General features: G+C 38.7%; 2 protein-coding genes across 3 annotated transcripts; one reads left to right on the top strand and one right to left on the bottom strand.

The window, feature by feature from the left end:
- The first annotated feature begins 674 nt into the window (after nucleotides 1–674).
- Nucleotides 675–3328, top strand: ndufb11 (NADH:ubiquinone oxidoreductase subunit B11). The gene is made up of 3 exons (XM_015001584.2): nucleotides 675–897; nucleotides 2682–2812; nucleotides 3125–3328. Exons 1-3 carry the CDS (start codon nucleotides 724–726, stop codon nucleotides 3252–3254), a joined length of 435 nt encoding a protein of 144 aa, XP_014857070.1. The 5' UTR covers nucleotides 675–723; the 3' UTR covers nucleotides 3255–3328.
- A 2876-nt stretch (nucleotides 3329–6204) lies between these two features.
- Nucleotides 6205–14475, bottom strand: LOC106926575 (mitochondrial carrier homolog 1). 2 transcript variants are annotated; one of them, XM_088006975.1, is made up of 12 exons: nucleotides 14043–14475; nucleotides 13606–13690; nucleotides 12111–12217; nucleotides 11727–11786; nucleotides 11511–11568; nucleotides 10939–10990; nucleotides 9487–9546; nucleotides 9315–9423; nucleotides 8793–8840; nucleotides 8641–8708; nucleotides 7878–7953; nucleotides 6205–7795 (listed from the first exon to the last, which is right to left on the bottom strand). In XM_088006975.1, exons 1-12 carry the CDS (start codon nucleotides 14142–14144, stop codon nucleotides 7721–7723), a joined length of 900 nt encoding a protein of 299 aa, XP_087863101.1. In that variant the 5' UTR covers nucleotides 14145–14475; the 3' UTR covers nucleotides 6205–7720. The 2 variants fall into 2 exon arrangements, with proteins under 2 accessions (XP_087863101.1, XP_014857062.1); XM_015001576.2 differs by having other exon boundaries at nucleotides 9315–9408; nucleotides 14043–14470.
- Between the last annotated feature and the right edge of the window lie 447 nt (nucleotides 14476–14922).

Below are 14922 nucleotides of genomic sequence, written 5' to 3'. Positions count from 1 at the left end.
ATGTACAGTAATCTTCGTAGTAGAAACTACACAAAATAAATGTGTAAGACCTGAAGAACATTTCACCTCTCTTCATTGAAATAAAGTAATAACTTTATTTGTTCTGAAATAGAATAATAGCAGAAAACACTAATAAGCTTGGCACTGAGACTCAAAACTTTTGCAAAATAAAATGGAAAATAATAAACTTAAGTTTGTTCCCATTTATATTAATTCATTTGTTAGATCTGTCATAAATTGATTGTGTTTGTGAATTTCTCTTCCTTTCCCTCAAATATTTGTTAAAACGTTATGAATAATCCTAAACCTCCTCGAGTCCATTATGCAACAACAAAGTGTCTTTAGTCAGAGTCTTCTTTGGAATTGCTGTAATACAGACCGCTACAGGAGATCTTCCTGCCGACAACCCTCAGCATCTATCTGGTTGAAGAATATGGCACAACATGAATTACAACGATATGTATTTTACCTCTGTGAAAAATAAAGTATTTTGAAAATTAAATTTTAAAAAAGTGCTTTAATCAGAAACCCAACAGTTTTTATCCTTTTATTAATTATTGATCTGTCATTTGGAATTTCGTATTTCTTTATTTCATATTTGGTCAGTTTGCATTACCATCGACCACCACCTGATGGCGGTAACGTTCCGGCTCATAGTAAGGCAAGTAAAAAGAGGTGGCATTTCCGCTTCCGGTGGCGCAGTAGCCTTCTCGGGCAGGAGAAATGTTGTCCCGATTGTCACGGCTGGGGCTTGCATTGCCCCGGTCTGTTTCTGTCCTTTCGACCCGCTTCGTATCGCAGTCCAAAGCGGACAGCGCCATCTCCTCGACCGCTGTGACGGAGCTGTACGAGCCCGTGAATCAGTCTGGACACGGCGAGGTCAGCCCGTTCGCCAAGGTGAGTGCAGCTACTGGACCTCCAGCGAAAGAGCCTGCGCTGACGGGACTGTGTCCTGGCGGGGGTGTTCTGTTTTCTTTCAACTCAGTCCAGTTCAATGCCAGGTTTATTATTTGTTCAGGTGGGTTTGCGCTGTGCTGAATGTTTAATTATGAAACATTAAACCTTTATTGAGAGAACCCTTTTTATACAAACACTAGCTAAACCAGTGAGCTGATCTTGGACAAAAGTACAGAAGTTACAGCAAGATATAAAACGAAGTATAAAATTGTAAATCCACATTTTATCCAGACAATATGAGGTTTTATATTAGTAGTCTCTATATAGGAAGAAAACAAGTATAGAATAAAATGTAATAAAACCTGAAGACATTCAAGTTCAAACTTACAGTTACGATGAATAAAATGACTTTAATTTAAAACAAATCCCCTTAATTGATGAAATATTTATTTTAAACAGATACATCTTATCCCTCATGTATGAATGTGTATTTATAGATTTGACTCTAAATAGAATTTTAAATGAAGCGAGGCACAACTCGGACAACTAAACGAGCTCTTCAGTATTTCTTAAATCTAAATAATATAAGCCTAAATATTAGGAACATTGAATAAAAGCAGGTCTGTTAAACCGACGTCAACTGAGCACAGCAAGTTTAGATGTACTAACAGATGATAATCACTAGATCTGTTCTATCACATTCATAATGGCAGCATGTAGCATCTCTGGTACCTTAGTTCTGATCTGTTGTAGTGTTTTTGCTGCTGTTCTTGTTTTACATATATATTTTTAGTTTATCTTTGGACAATTATTCCCTCTGGTTCTAAATGCTGTGCAGCTGAAAGGAGTTTTGCTCTTTATTACTTTCAGACAGTTGTCCAGATGAGTCTATTATACAGCAGCAATCTTCAGACAGAGGCCTCTTCAGATTTGTCGCAACACTGACTGCTACTGGAGATCCATCCTGCCCATAGCATCACCATCCACAATGATTCTTTAAAGATAATTGAATGATATGAGTTACAATAACATTTCATTTCCCTTTAGGATTTTTTTTTATTTACTTCATTGGAATTATACTGAAACAAGCGGAACTTGGGGTAACGTTCACCTCCCTGGGTTTTCCCATGACCTCTGATATTCAGGCAGGCAGTCACCTCCTACAGGACCAATGTGTGAGTCAGTCAGGGTGCTCCAGCTTGATTGTTGTGTTGTGGTTCATTCATTTTTATCTCTGTTCCTCAACAAGTTCCATTTACCAGTTTCAGGACCCGGCCAGAACCCCTCAGTGTAATTACCTTGAGAAATAATGAGATTTGGTTAAGTATAAAACAGCCTTTAATGCTGAAAAATTATCAAATGTTAAAAGCCATGTTATAAATGGAACAGACACAGAGTTACATTCACTGTCCAGCGCTGGAGCCACACTGAGCTCACCTGATGGATGCAACCAAGTGAGGCAAAGACTGTAGCTCGAGTTTAGTTTTCATTCTTCTCTACAGTCTGTGCCCTCCCTAAAAGGCTGCGTAATCAGTCTCAGTCTGTTTATGTGTGACTAGCCAGTCTTATGTGATATGGTTATGTGAGCAGCAGCACTGTGTGTGTAAGCAGATAAGAGATGGAGGAAAACAATAGCCTAATGTTATTGTAACTCGTATTATTCAAGTGATTTTGAAGTCATTTTATCCATCATAACAGAACCCATAACAGTTGTTTCAGGTCAGCTTTCGACAGCCTTCTCTTTTTTAAAGAGTTTCTAATGTATTATTTATTATTTTGATCAGAATCCAGACTTCCATGGCTTCTCCACCGATCCAGAGGAGGATGTGAGGAACATGAAGATGGGCTTCTTCTTGGGCATCTCTGTGGCTCTAGTTATCGGAGGAACCTTTATCCACTATTTACCAGACCACGGGTAAGTTTTTTTTTTTTTTTTTTTGGTTCTGCTCAGATGTGAGGTGACATGCATTACAATAAACGTTCTTACAGTAGAATGGTGGGCATCAAAAAGGTGGAAATGGTTTCATAGCCCTTCACAAATTGATGAGCAACAGCTCCTGGCTGCTACCTCTTTGGTATTTTAACTTTTTAGTGGAAGCAGGAAGGAGTTTTCCTCACTACCTCTGCAGTTTGGTTCGACTGTTAAATAAGGATCCAGTACAATTTAATGAGGCAAGCACTGACTTCAGTGAAGGCTAACCTGTGTTTGTGATTGTGTGGCTTCCAGCATGCGGAAGTGGGCCAGAAGGGAAGCAGAACGACTCATTCTGCTCAGGGAGAAAGAAGGTCTGCCGCTCATCGAGGAGAACTACTACGACGTCAGCAAAATCATCCTGCCCTCCTCCAACGAGGACTGACCCCTCCTGCACTGTCCCACTCTATTTCATGGTTGTTGTAAATCACTGATTAAATAAACTATGTTCTTATTGGATGATGTTTGGGTTTATATAGCTTTTTTTTGGTGTTTTATAGTTTTGAACCTCATATTCCTGTGGAAGTGTTAGATGGATCTAATGGGAAGGTGTCGGTTTTTCAGTCCTGCTTTGTTCTCCAAAATTACCAGATCTCAAGAGTCTCACATCAGAAACCAACATGAAGGAGGAATGTAGAAGAGCTGTGACAAATAACCTTTTAAAATTCTGTTATCTTATATTCTATAAACAATAGAAGCACCTTAACAGTGTCAAAGACATCAAAACATTAAGAAAGCAGCTTTTTTTCTTGTGCCTTAACCCCAAAACTGCAGGTTTTCTAGAGATTCAGAACACATCCCAGGTTGACTCATAGTGATCCCTTTTTATCAATAATGGATTGCAGCTTCCCCGTTCCTGCTGAAAAGAAAGGGACTTCCCTGTCCCCCCCTTTAGCATGATGCTGCCACCAACACGGTTTACCTTTCTGTGTGATGGCCACAGTTAGTTTTCCATCACATTTTGCATGTAGATCAAAAAGTTACGCTTTGGTCTCATCTAACCTGAGAACTTTCTTCCATGTGTTTCCCATGTCTTCTGTTTAGTTTATTTCTATGTGGAGATATTTAAGCCTTGCTTTAAAGGGGAGTTATTATGTAAAATCAACTTTTTTGAGCTTTATATCATAATTGTAATGTTATTCCCTCATCAAAAACACACATGCAGTGCTGCTTTGGTTCTTTTGTGCAGGTTTTGAGAAATCCCTTTATCTCCCATGGCAACCATTCAGGGGTGCCTTAACACTTGCTCTCACAGAGCGCGTCCTACCTCAGTACCCCCATCATCACACCTGGTGGAACGCTCCTAAGAACATTTGTTAACAGCATAACGGTGTGGTTAAATGAATGAAAAATTATTCAACCTCTCCAGGCTGTTCTTTAGAGCATTCCTATCCGCCAGTATATAGCTTTCCCCGGTGAGATGCGTTTTTAAACATTTTTATGGAAGTTAAAGAGGCTCGGCTATGGACCGGGAATTCCCGGAGAACAAGCCCAGAGACAGGCAGCTGCATGCAGCTGCAATTTGCAGCGGGACACCAGTCTGTCTTCCTTCCTGGAAGTCAATTTTTTTATTTTGTCCCAGGCTTTTGTGAGTCATATGGGTGTAATTAGGTCAAAATTTGGGTCTGGATGAATGCACTCTTGTATGTCTGTGACCCAGTAAAAGGGTAATTTATCCACTATTTACCAGACCATGGGTAAGTTTTTTGGGGGGGGGGTTCTGCTCAGATGTGGGGTGACAGAGGTCAGGGATGCAGGAAGAGTTTATGCAGAAATGTTTGGAAGTGCAAAATGTTTCATCCGCCGTTTAAAATATTCCTTTAAATCTATCTAACCCAAGAAGACATGACTTTCAAAATTGGACCCAGTGAGAAATGGGTATATATCTAAAAATGTTCTCATTGTTCCGATGACTATTGTTGCAAAAACTTTGTTGGTTATTCAAATGAAAAACAGGACTGTAGGTAAGCCGGTCATAAAAAGCAATGACATGATAAATTAAGACGAGCTCGATCATTTCATGATTGTTTTTCTTGTGACTCTTTCTAACAAAACCTGACAAAAGTCTTCAGTCTGGTGCCCTGGTATCATCTAGCCCCTTTTTTGTAGAGCTGTTTTGTTTACAGACTTCAATATCCATTTAATTTGTTGTTTTGTTTATTTATTTTGGATTTTTAAAATGTTTTCTAGTGCTAGTGTTTGATATTTATTACAAATTAAAGTTTATTGGCCTTTTGAGGGAGTGGACTTGTTAAAACGAACTTGATCATTTCACGATTGTTTTTTGTGTCTTGTTCTACCAAAGACTGGACGTCTTCAAAAGTCGTCAGTCCGTTGCAAAACATATGAAAATGTTTTGAGACCATTTTCATGTTACTTGAAAATGGTCTCAAAACAATATTATTGTTTATAGAAATTATCTGCCTCATAACAAAATCTCACGACATGGTGACTGACAGCTTTAACAAATATGGAGAAAACATTTTTTTTTTCTTAAAGTTATATACTGCAGCTTGAATAAAATGCAACTAAATATCATTTTTGAGAAGTCTGGATTGCTTTATGGTTGCCTATGACTGTTGATCATGGGGAGAGATATTTCAGTAAACTAAAACTAATAGAAAAAAATTTAAGCAACCTATTTGCATACTGTATGCGGACTGTTGGATGTAAAATTCATGAGCAATAAATATTATGCTAGTATCAGTACTGAACCAAAGAAAGCAAGGCGGTTGCAAGCCTTTAAAATTGTGTTGCTTTTTAAGGGTCAAATAGACTCAAAAAGTTGTAACAGAAGCTGAGCGGGGGGCCCCAATCAAAGTTTTTGTCAGAGGGCCCAAGATTCCTGGCGGCGCCTCTGCTCAAACAAGGACTGCTACAAACAAGGACGTTGCCATGGTTATTGCTTCATGTGGTGGTAAACTACTATTTTACATATGTACTTATGGGTGGCGACAGGGTGGACAGGGCTGGCCCAAGGCAAAAGCAAACTAAGCGGTTGCTTAGGGCCCCAGGGCTACTTGGGGGCCCTCTAAATGGAACTGATTTTTATTTATTTATTTTTTTTGTAATGATTTCTATGTGATTTTATTAACAAAAGCACATAAATTCATTATAAAGTTGTAATTTTCTTCTTTTTTTTTACAATAATATATATTTGATAATTTGATAATGTATGTAAAAATCTCTTATATCAGCAAAAAGAAAATAAATGAATAAATTGCTCTTGGGGTCCCCCTGGTGGTATGTCCCGCACTGAACGATAATATGAATGGCTGTGCAGAGCACATCCAAAACTCCAAAGAATCAGTAAAAGATAAGTTATTAAAACAATGTCTCAAAAAATATTTATTATTCAGGGAGAGAGAAAAGAAAGAGGAAGAGTAGAGGAAAAAGTCAAGATGTTTTAATGTGTCTTGGTAATGTTTCTCAGAAAGATTTGGAGATGCTAATTGAAAGCGACCTGCAACAGTCCAGTTCAACAGCCAAACATTTATGCTAGAATGTTTGAATTTATGTGAAGCTGAGTTTTAACTTTAAATGAATTGATTCTCATGCGTGGCTCTGTATATTTCAGATTTTTTTTTTTTTTTTTTGCCTTCAAAACGTGTTTGATAACATTTGACAACAATAATTAAAACTTCTCAATGTTTGACATTATCTAGCAAAATGTTTTTACATCAGGCTGCATGGCTACTGCATTAATATATCAATGAGCTGCTCTAAGCTGTAGTTGGCGATATATTGTTTGCTGCTGAGCATGATAATTTATGCATCTAAAACAAACAGTATTTTTACATCAACTTATAAGATATGTGAAATTCCTCCAATTAAAATTGTTTGAAGACACAGAATCAACCCGGTATCAGTCAACATTCTCAAGTGAGAAAGACTCGCATGGTGTAAATTAAAATTGCATCTATTGTAATTACACCTAAGAGAAATTAATTTAATCAAAGAATGTCATGAATATGTGTGCATGTATTACATTTTAAGTTGGGCTGCACCGACTGCAGTTTTCTGGCCATTCACCGGTTACCGATCTTTAAAAAGCCTGACCTGCCGATTTGGCCGATACCAAATTTTTTTGTCTGAAATGTTACTAAATGTAGCAAGAAAGTCACTGAGTTGGCAACAGTGGGGTGAATATTGTTAGCTGCAAACATGCAGACATGACCTGGTGGGCCAGTCTGTCAGTCAAACTTTTCACTACAGAGCAGAAAAGGACAGAGACTGATTTTTAAACCTTTCCTGACGAAGATGAGATCAGGGAATAAAATGGGCTTCATGAAAGTATCGGCCAATCACCAGTCCCCCACAGTTAAGGAAATCTGCACCGATAAATCGGCCAATAAATGTATCCTATATATGTATATATATTATACACGTGCATATGGCATATAATGTAAACATCACTGTCAGAGATGCAGTAAGTTTATAGCAGGTGTGTTAATGAGCTAATATTCTGACTGTTGATTGCAGCCAGCCCCCATTATTAGCAGAACTAGAGGGCCCCAAAACCAAATTTTGCTTAGGGCCCCATGGAGGCTTGGGCCGGCCCTGAGGGTGGACCAGCAGCTGCGCTCTGTTTCCCACAAATTAGGGTTTATAAAGGACAGGTGTGTGGCCACATGTGTGCGCACGGCTTTAGGCATCCAATTTTTTTTTTTTTTTTGTGCGCTGCACTTTTCTAAATTTTTTCATACGTCAAGTTTTAGTGTGAAAATTGCACAGTCTTTTATGCATGAGGCCCCTGATGGACCATGAACAGCACTGCCTCTTCTACTTGATCTGGAACATAGTTCGGGGGTGAGATCTCTTCCAGTTTCATCCTAGCAAGTGATGACTACTTTAATCTTCGACAGAAGGCGGTAGAGTCACGGGCGCACGGCGGAAAAAGAGCCTGGAGCCTCTGAAGAGTTGACCCTGAAGGAGGTTGGGGAGAACAGTTGAGCTCTACATGTTCTGAGGACAGGAAGATGGACGTGTGGTCAGGATGTCTGCATACCTCGATACTCAGATGATTCCAGCAGTGCAGCCAGGATTTAAAGACGGGAAACCGAGGAGGAAGACCTGCAGCCAGACTGGAAACACAGAGCTGAATGAGTCAGAGCGGCAGCACGGAGCAAGATCAGATTCTACATTCTGTGATTCTAACAATCAGTTCAGGGTGTGTTGTCTAAAGCCTTCGGGGAATAAAATAGAGTCTTGTTGCTTTAAATTGAGGAATCAGAGTGAAGAGTACCAAATTATAATGAAAAAACTTCATGTAAATGTGTCAATTTATTAAAACTAGAAATAAATACAGAAATAATGTATCAAAATATATATGTAATTATGTCTTAATTAAATGTACTCATTTTATTTAAATATTTCATCATTCAATAAATTATTTCACTTCACCCATCAAAGTTTGCTTCGACTGAATGTCAGTTCAATATCCCCGCTGGAAAGTTCAGAAAAAAACTTCAGTAACACTATTAAATTGTTGCAATTTATTTACCACAAACTCGCCAATCAGACGTTAGATGCAGCCCTAGTCCCGCCCACAATACATTCAACAAAGGCACATATAATTAATTCTATTTTGAATACATTATTTCTGTATTTAATCCCAGGTTTAAAGAGTTTATGACGTTTAAATAATTACTTCATTAGTTTTTTACTGATCTCAGGTATGAATGCAGATGACAAACTTCCAGATTGTTAAAACAATCTGCCAGACCTCATCAGACAGAAAACAATGAATCGTGAATCATTCTGTCACTCACCCACAGTTGTTGACGGCCATTACATCAGCAACCAGCGTGAATGGGTAAGTCAGAACACTCAGTGTAATCTGGAGAGATGCAGTCGACGTTAATGTAACTGCGGACCATCAATAGCTGTCAAAATTAAAGTGCTGTAATAACAGTAAACTTACGCCCATCACAAACTTTGTGTAGCTTCTTATTGTTGATGCCTGACTAAACTAAAACAAGAACAGGAGTTAGATTCCAATAAATTACTTATAGAGGACAATGCACATTAGTGAGAATGTTAAAGTTTTCGATTTAGTACAATTTTCATGACAGCTTGATGGTACAATACTAAAATAAATGGAGCACTGTACTAAAAGAAACATTAAAACCAATGATGTGATCGAGCAAGAAGAAAGAAAGAGACAAAATGTGACAGACTGAACTGATACAAAGAGGTCAAGAGTTCAGAGTTCATGATCCTTCAGGTAACCTTTAACACAAGAATTAAGAGCTTGTGGAAAACGGTCTTAAAGCTGGAGGTAAACAGCTTCAAAAGCTGTGAATACACTCACCAGCCACTTTATTAGGTACACCTGTCCAACGCCTCACTAACATAAATATTGAATCAGCCAATAACATGGCAGCAGCTCAGTCCATTTAGGCATGGATAAGACAGCTTAGATACAAACAGCTGGTATACGTACGCTGTCGTCTACAGCATAGGTGTTGATGAAGTAGGCCAGCAGGTTACAGCACCACAGGAAAAGGACTTCTCCCAGCACATGTGGAACAAAACCACTGCAAACAAGCACACTGATCAGACCGTAAGGAGTTAAACATACCGTATGGACTGCAGAGGGGGGGAGCCCCACTTACATATAAAATCCAGACAATCCTTCCTCCTTAAATATCTTCATGATACAACTGAATAGACCACTGCAAACGAGAAAACGCATTCAGCCACATTTCACCAGACACAAATGAAACCATTTAATTACATCAGGATTAGCGATTAAAGGCTTGACTGCTGGGATGAAGGGAACGATGTCTTCATTCAGATGTCTCTGCAAAATGTAACCTAGAATAATCTGTGAAAACCTCAACAAGAAGTCTGAACTAAACTAACATGTTGACTTTATGTTAAAGTCAAGATAAAGTCAACATAAAGACTTATTCTGACTTATCTTAAAACAAAGAACAGTTCTGACTATGAAGCGATTCCTACCAACAACCGGAATCCAATCACTAGTGAACAACACATCCACATTCAGCAGCTATGACTTAGCTTCCTCTGAGTAGTCCTGGAGTTGTTGTTTTTTTTTTTATAACCCGGTTTTAAGCCAGTTTTACGTGGTTATTTTTAACACAATCTTTTTGCAAGTTAATTGTGGCGTGGTACTTTGAGCTCATGTCACGGTCGTTTACATGCAGTACCTCGTGGACCACTAGAGGGCGCCCGTGGACCACCAGTGGTCCGGGGACCACAGTTTGAGAAGGACTGCCTTAAAGTAATAATACTTTAAGGTACAAATTATGTTTGACCAACTTCAACTCCCTTGTTTTACTTTTCGGTTTTTTGTAAAAAAAGATATTCTGTTTCCTGGAAGTTAAGGTGGCTTAAAATTTTACCAGAAGTTTAGTTTTAGCTCAGCATGTTTGAGCCAAAATATGCTAATTTATGCAAAATTAAATTATGCAAAAGTATTCACATCACTTGGTACTTTTCTGCTTTAATATTACCCTTTTTGGATGATACTAATCAAATTTGCTTAGAAAAAATAAATAACTAAATAAATAAAAAAAATAAAAATAAGCATACCGGCTAAATATTTCTTCATTTAGTTTTTTCTGTTGGGATTTGTGTCATTTTAGACTTTTCACTTACATATGAAACAAGTAACAGCTGCTGAAGCCTCATCCCCCACTTGGCGACACCAGTTTTATTTAAGCACATGGAAAAGCTAGTTGTGCCAGGACAGACTGCTCTAGATGGATGGTATCCTGATTGTGTGAGTGAGTTTATCAAATCAAAACTGCCTCTGACTTCAACATAAGCAAATCACATCAATGGAATATAGGGACGTCTGTTTGTATGACCTTATTTGTTAAGGGTGATGTGCTTGTGGGGGCACAAAGTTGCTAAAAGTCACCAGGAAGGAGTCAGTCTGCTATGGCCAGAACTCAGAAGGACCAAGCAAGGGAGAGCACAAAGCAATCTCCCTCAACGTGGATCCCCATCAGTGACTTGCTGTTCCCACATCTGTGTTGACTTGAAAAACTTTATAGGAAGTTATTGTACTGTACCTGGACCAGATCTTGTGACCTTACCTGTACTTGGTCTCTCTGCCGACGAACTGGGCCATGCAGCGCACTGACATGACTGCCAAAGAAAAACAAAACAGCTGATCAGATAATCTACTGACTCCGGTGTTCATTCAGAAGCAACACCGTACATCACCTTGGCTTTTATCAGACTGATAACAGGGCGCGTAGTCTAGAAAGCGGGAGACACATTTTGCTGGTTTCACCAGTTGAGTGTTAATTGTGTCCTGCATGAAAACAATATGCCACATTGGCTTCTTTTGTTTTGTTTGAAATTGTTTTGTTTGGCCCATCCAAGCAAAACCTTGTAAATTCTTACCATCAGTAGAGCTTTACAAGATTCTACTGATGTTGTGCAGTTTTTCTCGTATTCAAATGACAAATAATAATACTGTCACTGTGAAGATTACAGCTCTGGTAATGGATTCCCATCATCACAAGACACAAGGCACTTTACAATATTAAAAAACTGAACTGGGGAAGACTTTTGTTTTTTTTAAATTGGTCCTACTGGTGATATGAGGCTCAGAGGAAAGTTCAAAACCTGTGCAGAGGAAGCCATCTTACTGAGGGCATACCGTGAAAAGGATGGGTGGCAACTTTGGACAGGCACTGAAAGATCATCTCATGTGACGTCTGAGAAAAAAAGTTGAAAGAAGAAGGTCATTATGATTTTTGATTTCAACATGGCATACTGAAACATATGAACTGTCAGTTTAACCCTCGTCTTACTTGGATTAAAGAGAGAAAACACTGTAATACTAATGATTCTTCAGAAAGCATTGACCTCTCACCTCTTGGACCAATTTCCTAAAGGAATTTTGGTGCTCATCTTTTTTGGACTGGAGCTCCCTCTGGTTATAGAAAAAAGTTACAATTTGAATAAAAAGTTGCATCTGAAAATAATTGTTGCTATGAGATCTGTTTGTTAATACAATAGAACTGCAGTGAACGTCAGTAAAAAAAAAAAGCATTCAGATCTCTATGAACACATCTAAATAAATGAAAATAAACATTGGACAGAAGTCCATCTGGTGTTGTACAGAAAAACTTCCATGCTCTATTACTTCCAGCATTATTTCCAAGTATATAAAAAGTGACTACCATTAGTTTCTATCTCAGGGAGTAAAGCATGGATTGTTGTGTTAATATGACCACAATATTAGTGTCTTTCTTACCCGTTTAATTTTGCCCCTGACCACAGTAGAGATGGTGCTGGATACTATGCGAGGTGAGAGGCCCCGGAAGAGTCCCAGCTTCCCATCCACTTTGAGAATATACTGAGCTGAAAACAAACACACTTCCTCTTAGCTGTTCTGAGCTACAGTGGCATAATTATTTTTTAGTTAGCACATTTCGTTAACACGTTAAACATGCTGCGATAGAATATTGCCGCAGCATGCATAGGTCATATACTGTGCCTTTTTTAAAATCAAAAATACTTTATTAATCCCACAAGAAAATTAAATGTATTGAATGAACAAAACGTTGTCTGCTTGTCATCGATCCAGGTGATTGTTGAGGCCTCCGCTTGTGTCTTCTGGAGTTTCAGACAAAGCAGATCAGGCTGAGTTGCACTGGAAAAAATCAAAGAACATGATCCTCACAGTGTTGCCTCCATTGTCCTTTGTCAAGTCATATGACTGCATCTTCAACTCCACCTCAACAGCAATAAGCAAACTGCAAGGGGTTGTGATATTGTCATGTGCACTTAAGTAAGCAATAATACTCAGGTGGGCCAAGTGTAGTCTCTCCAGGACCTTTATAATTTTGGATGTCAGAGCAACAGGTCAATGGTCACCGATCACTGATGAGTAAGCTTTCTTTGGTGCCACAGCAGGGCAACAACAATACTTGAACCTTCTTCCAGTTCCAGCTAAGGTTGAAGAAATGTTGCAAAATTCCACAGAGCTGCATAGCGCAGGCTTTCAGGACTCAGGTTGACACTATTTGGACCTGCAGCCTGGTTCCACTTCACTTGCTCAGCTACATCTTCACCTGACTTTTAGAGATGGGCATAAAGAAGGATGAGACGAAGGGAGCTCCAGCATCTCCTGATTTTGTTAAAGACAGAGATGTAAGAAAAAGGGTCCATAATCAAGGTGAAAAATAAAACATTGGGTGACAGACGAGCTGTTGGTCAAAGGAAGGTGTGATGTATCTTTGGCTGGGGGGAGGAAAGGAGATGCCGATCTTGCAACCTGTTCAGTTCACTGGATCTGTCTAGGCTTCCATCAGTCAGACATTCTCCTTGAAGTCTGTGATCTTCCTCATCTCTGACAAAATATATTTGATATTCTCCGGCTCGCTCAGCTACATCTTCACCTGACTTTTAGAGATGCACAAAAGAATACTTGCTTGGTACTCTTCAGCTTCCTCATTTACTTCTCAGTAATTGCCCATGTTTCTCCCTTACTTTTTTCTTGTGTAGCAGTTTCTTCAGGTCACTAGTGTGACGTAGCTGGCACAGTGTATCCCAGTGCTTTGATACTGATATTTTCATAAACTATATCCAACCAAGGTTAGGTGCCTTGCACATGTGACAGGAGGAAGCTGAAATTGAACCTACAACCTTCTGATCACAAGACAGCTACTGTACACACAGAGCCACAGTCGCCCCCACAAAAGAGTGTTTTGGTCTTTGGATGTCCCATATATGCAGCTATAGCTCACCATAGCTAAAGAAACCAGGCAGGTATAGAACTGGTCTTCCAAACATTGTTGTCCCAGCAGCTGGAGGAAGAGGTTCGTGTCCCACCTGGAAAAACGAAAAAAGGGAGAAAATACAAATTGATCTGAGATGGAAACAGAGGTGATACTCGCACTGCTTCCCAGGTGAAAAAAATATATATACTTTAGTATATTTCAAACATACTTACATTTGCGTAAGTACATTTTAAGGATACTAAGTATTATCATACTTATGATACAGTAGTATCATCAAACACATTGGATGAGCTCATCGAATGTGTTTGATGATCTGTAACATCTTTAACAAAGAAAGTATATATATATATATATATATATATATATATATATATATATATATATAAAATCTACCTCATCTGCCTTATCTCTCTATATTTCGGTCGGTCGGTCGGCCCAGCTACCTGAATTAGCAGTTTGACGTAAAGGAGCGGGTGTGTGATGGCAGTAACACTCGCCCCCAGCAGCACAACGGCAGCGTCCACTTCCACGGGAGTAGAGGACATCCTGGTCAAGGTAGGCTTCCAGTGTGGGATCGACTTCACGGAGATCCATCTTTGGTCACCGAAATTCACAGAATTGGATCATCTCCGGAGAGAATCAGCTGGAGCTAACATGACTTCCGCTCTGAGCTTTTTCAGTCTCAAACTCTGAGGTGAAACCGAGTTCAGCTAAATTAATGTGTCCAATTTAAAAAAAAAGAAAAGCAAAACAAAAAGTAGCTTATATCCTTCATCACATCATATTTAGGTTTAAAACAGATGGCTGGGGTCTCTCGGCGGAACAAAAACAACAGGGCGGAGTCTATCCGCTGACGTCACATAATTTATGATCTCAGGCGGCCAGACGTTCGGTCGTCAAGATGGCCAGATGTTATATTTGGTTCATTCACCAAACGCTTTTCTCGCGTCAGGTGCGTCTGGTTTACATTCAGACCTTAGTGAAAATAAATACATATACTTTAGTATATTTCAAACATTCTTACATTTGTGTAAGTACATTTTAAGTACTAAGTATTAAGTGTAGTACATATAAATGAAGTATACTAACAGTATGGTTGTACTAATTTTGACATTATAACTTTAAACACACTGATCACTGATACTGTTATCTAGGATTAAGATAACAGTATCTTAATACTGTCATCTTAATAACAGTATTATGTTATTAAGATAACATAATATGATAATATATTATCTTAATAACATACTATTGTGTTACTAAGATAACAATACTGTTATTACTATGTTAACAGTATTATTATACTGTTATTAGCAGTATAAT

Source organism: Poecilia mexicana, unplaced genomic scaffold (assembly GCF_051168715.1).
Source record: "Poecilia mexicana isolate PSO_F unplaced genomic scaffold, ASM5116871v1 scaffold_7, whole genome shotgun sequence".
NCBI classification, from domain to species: domain Eukaryota; kingdom Metazoa; phylum Chordata; class Actinopteri; order Cyprinodontiformes; family Poeciliidae; genus Poecilia; species Poecilia mexicana.
The sequence above is the reverse complement of the archived record's forward strand: the minus strand, read 5'-3'. Positions and strand labels throughout refer to the sequence as shown.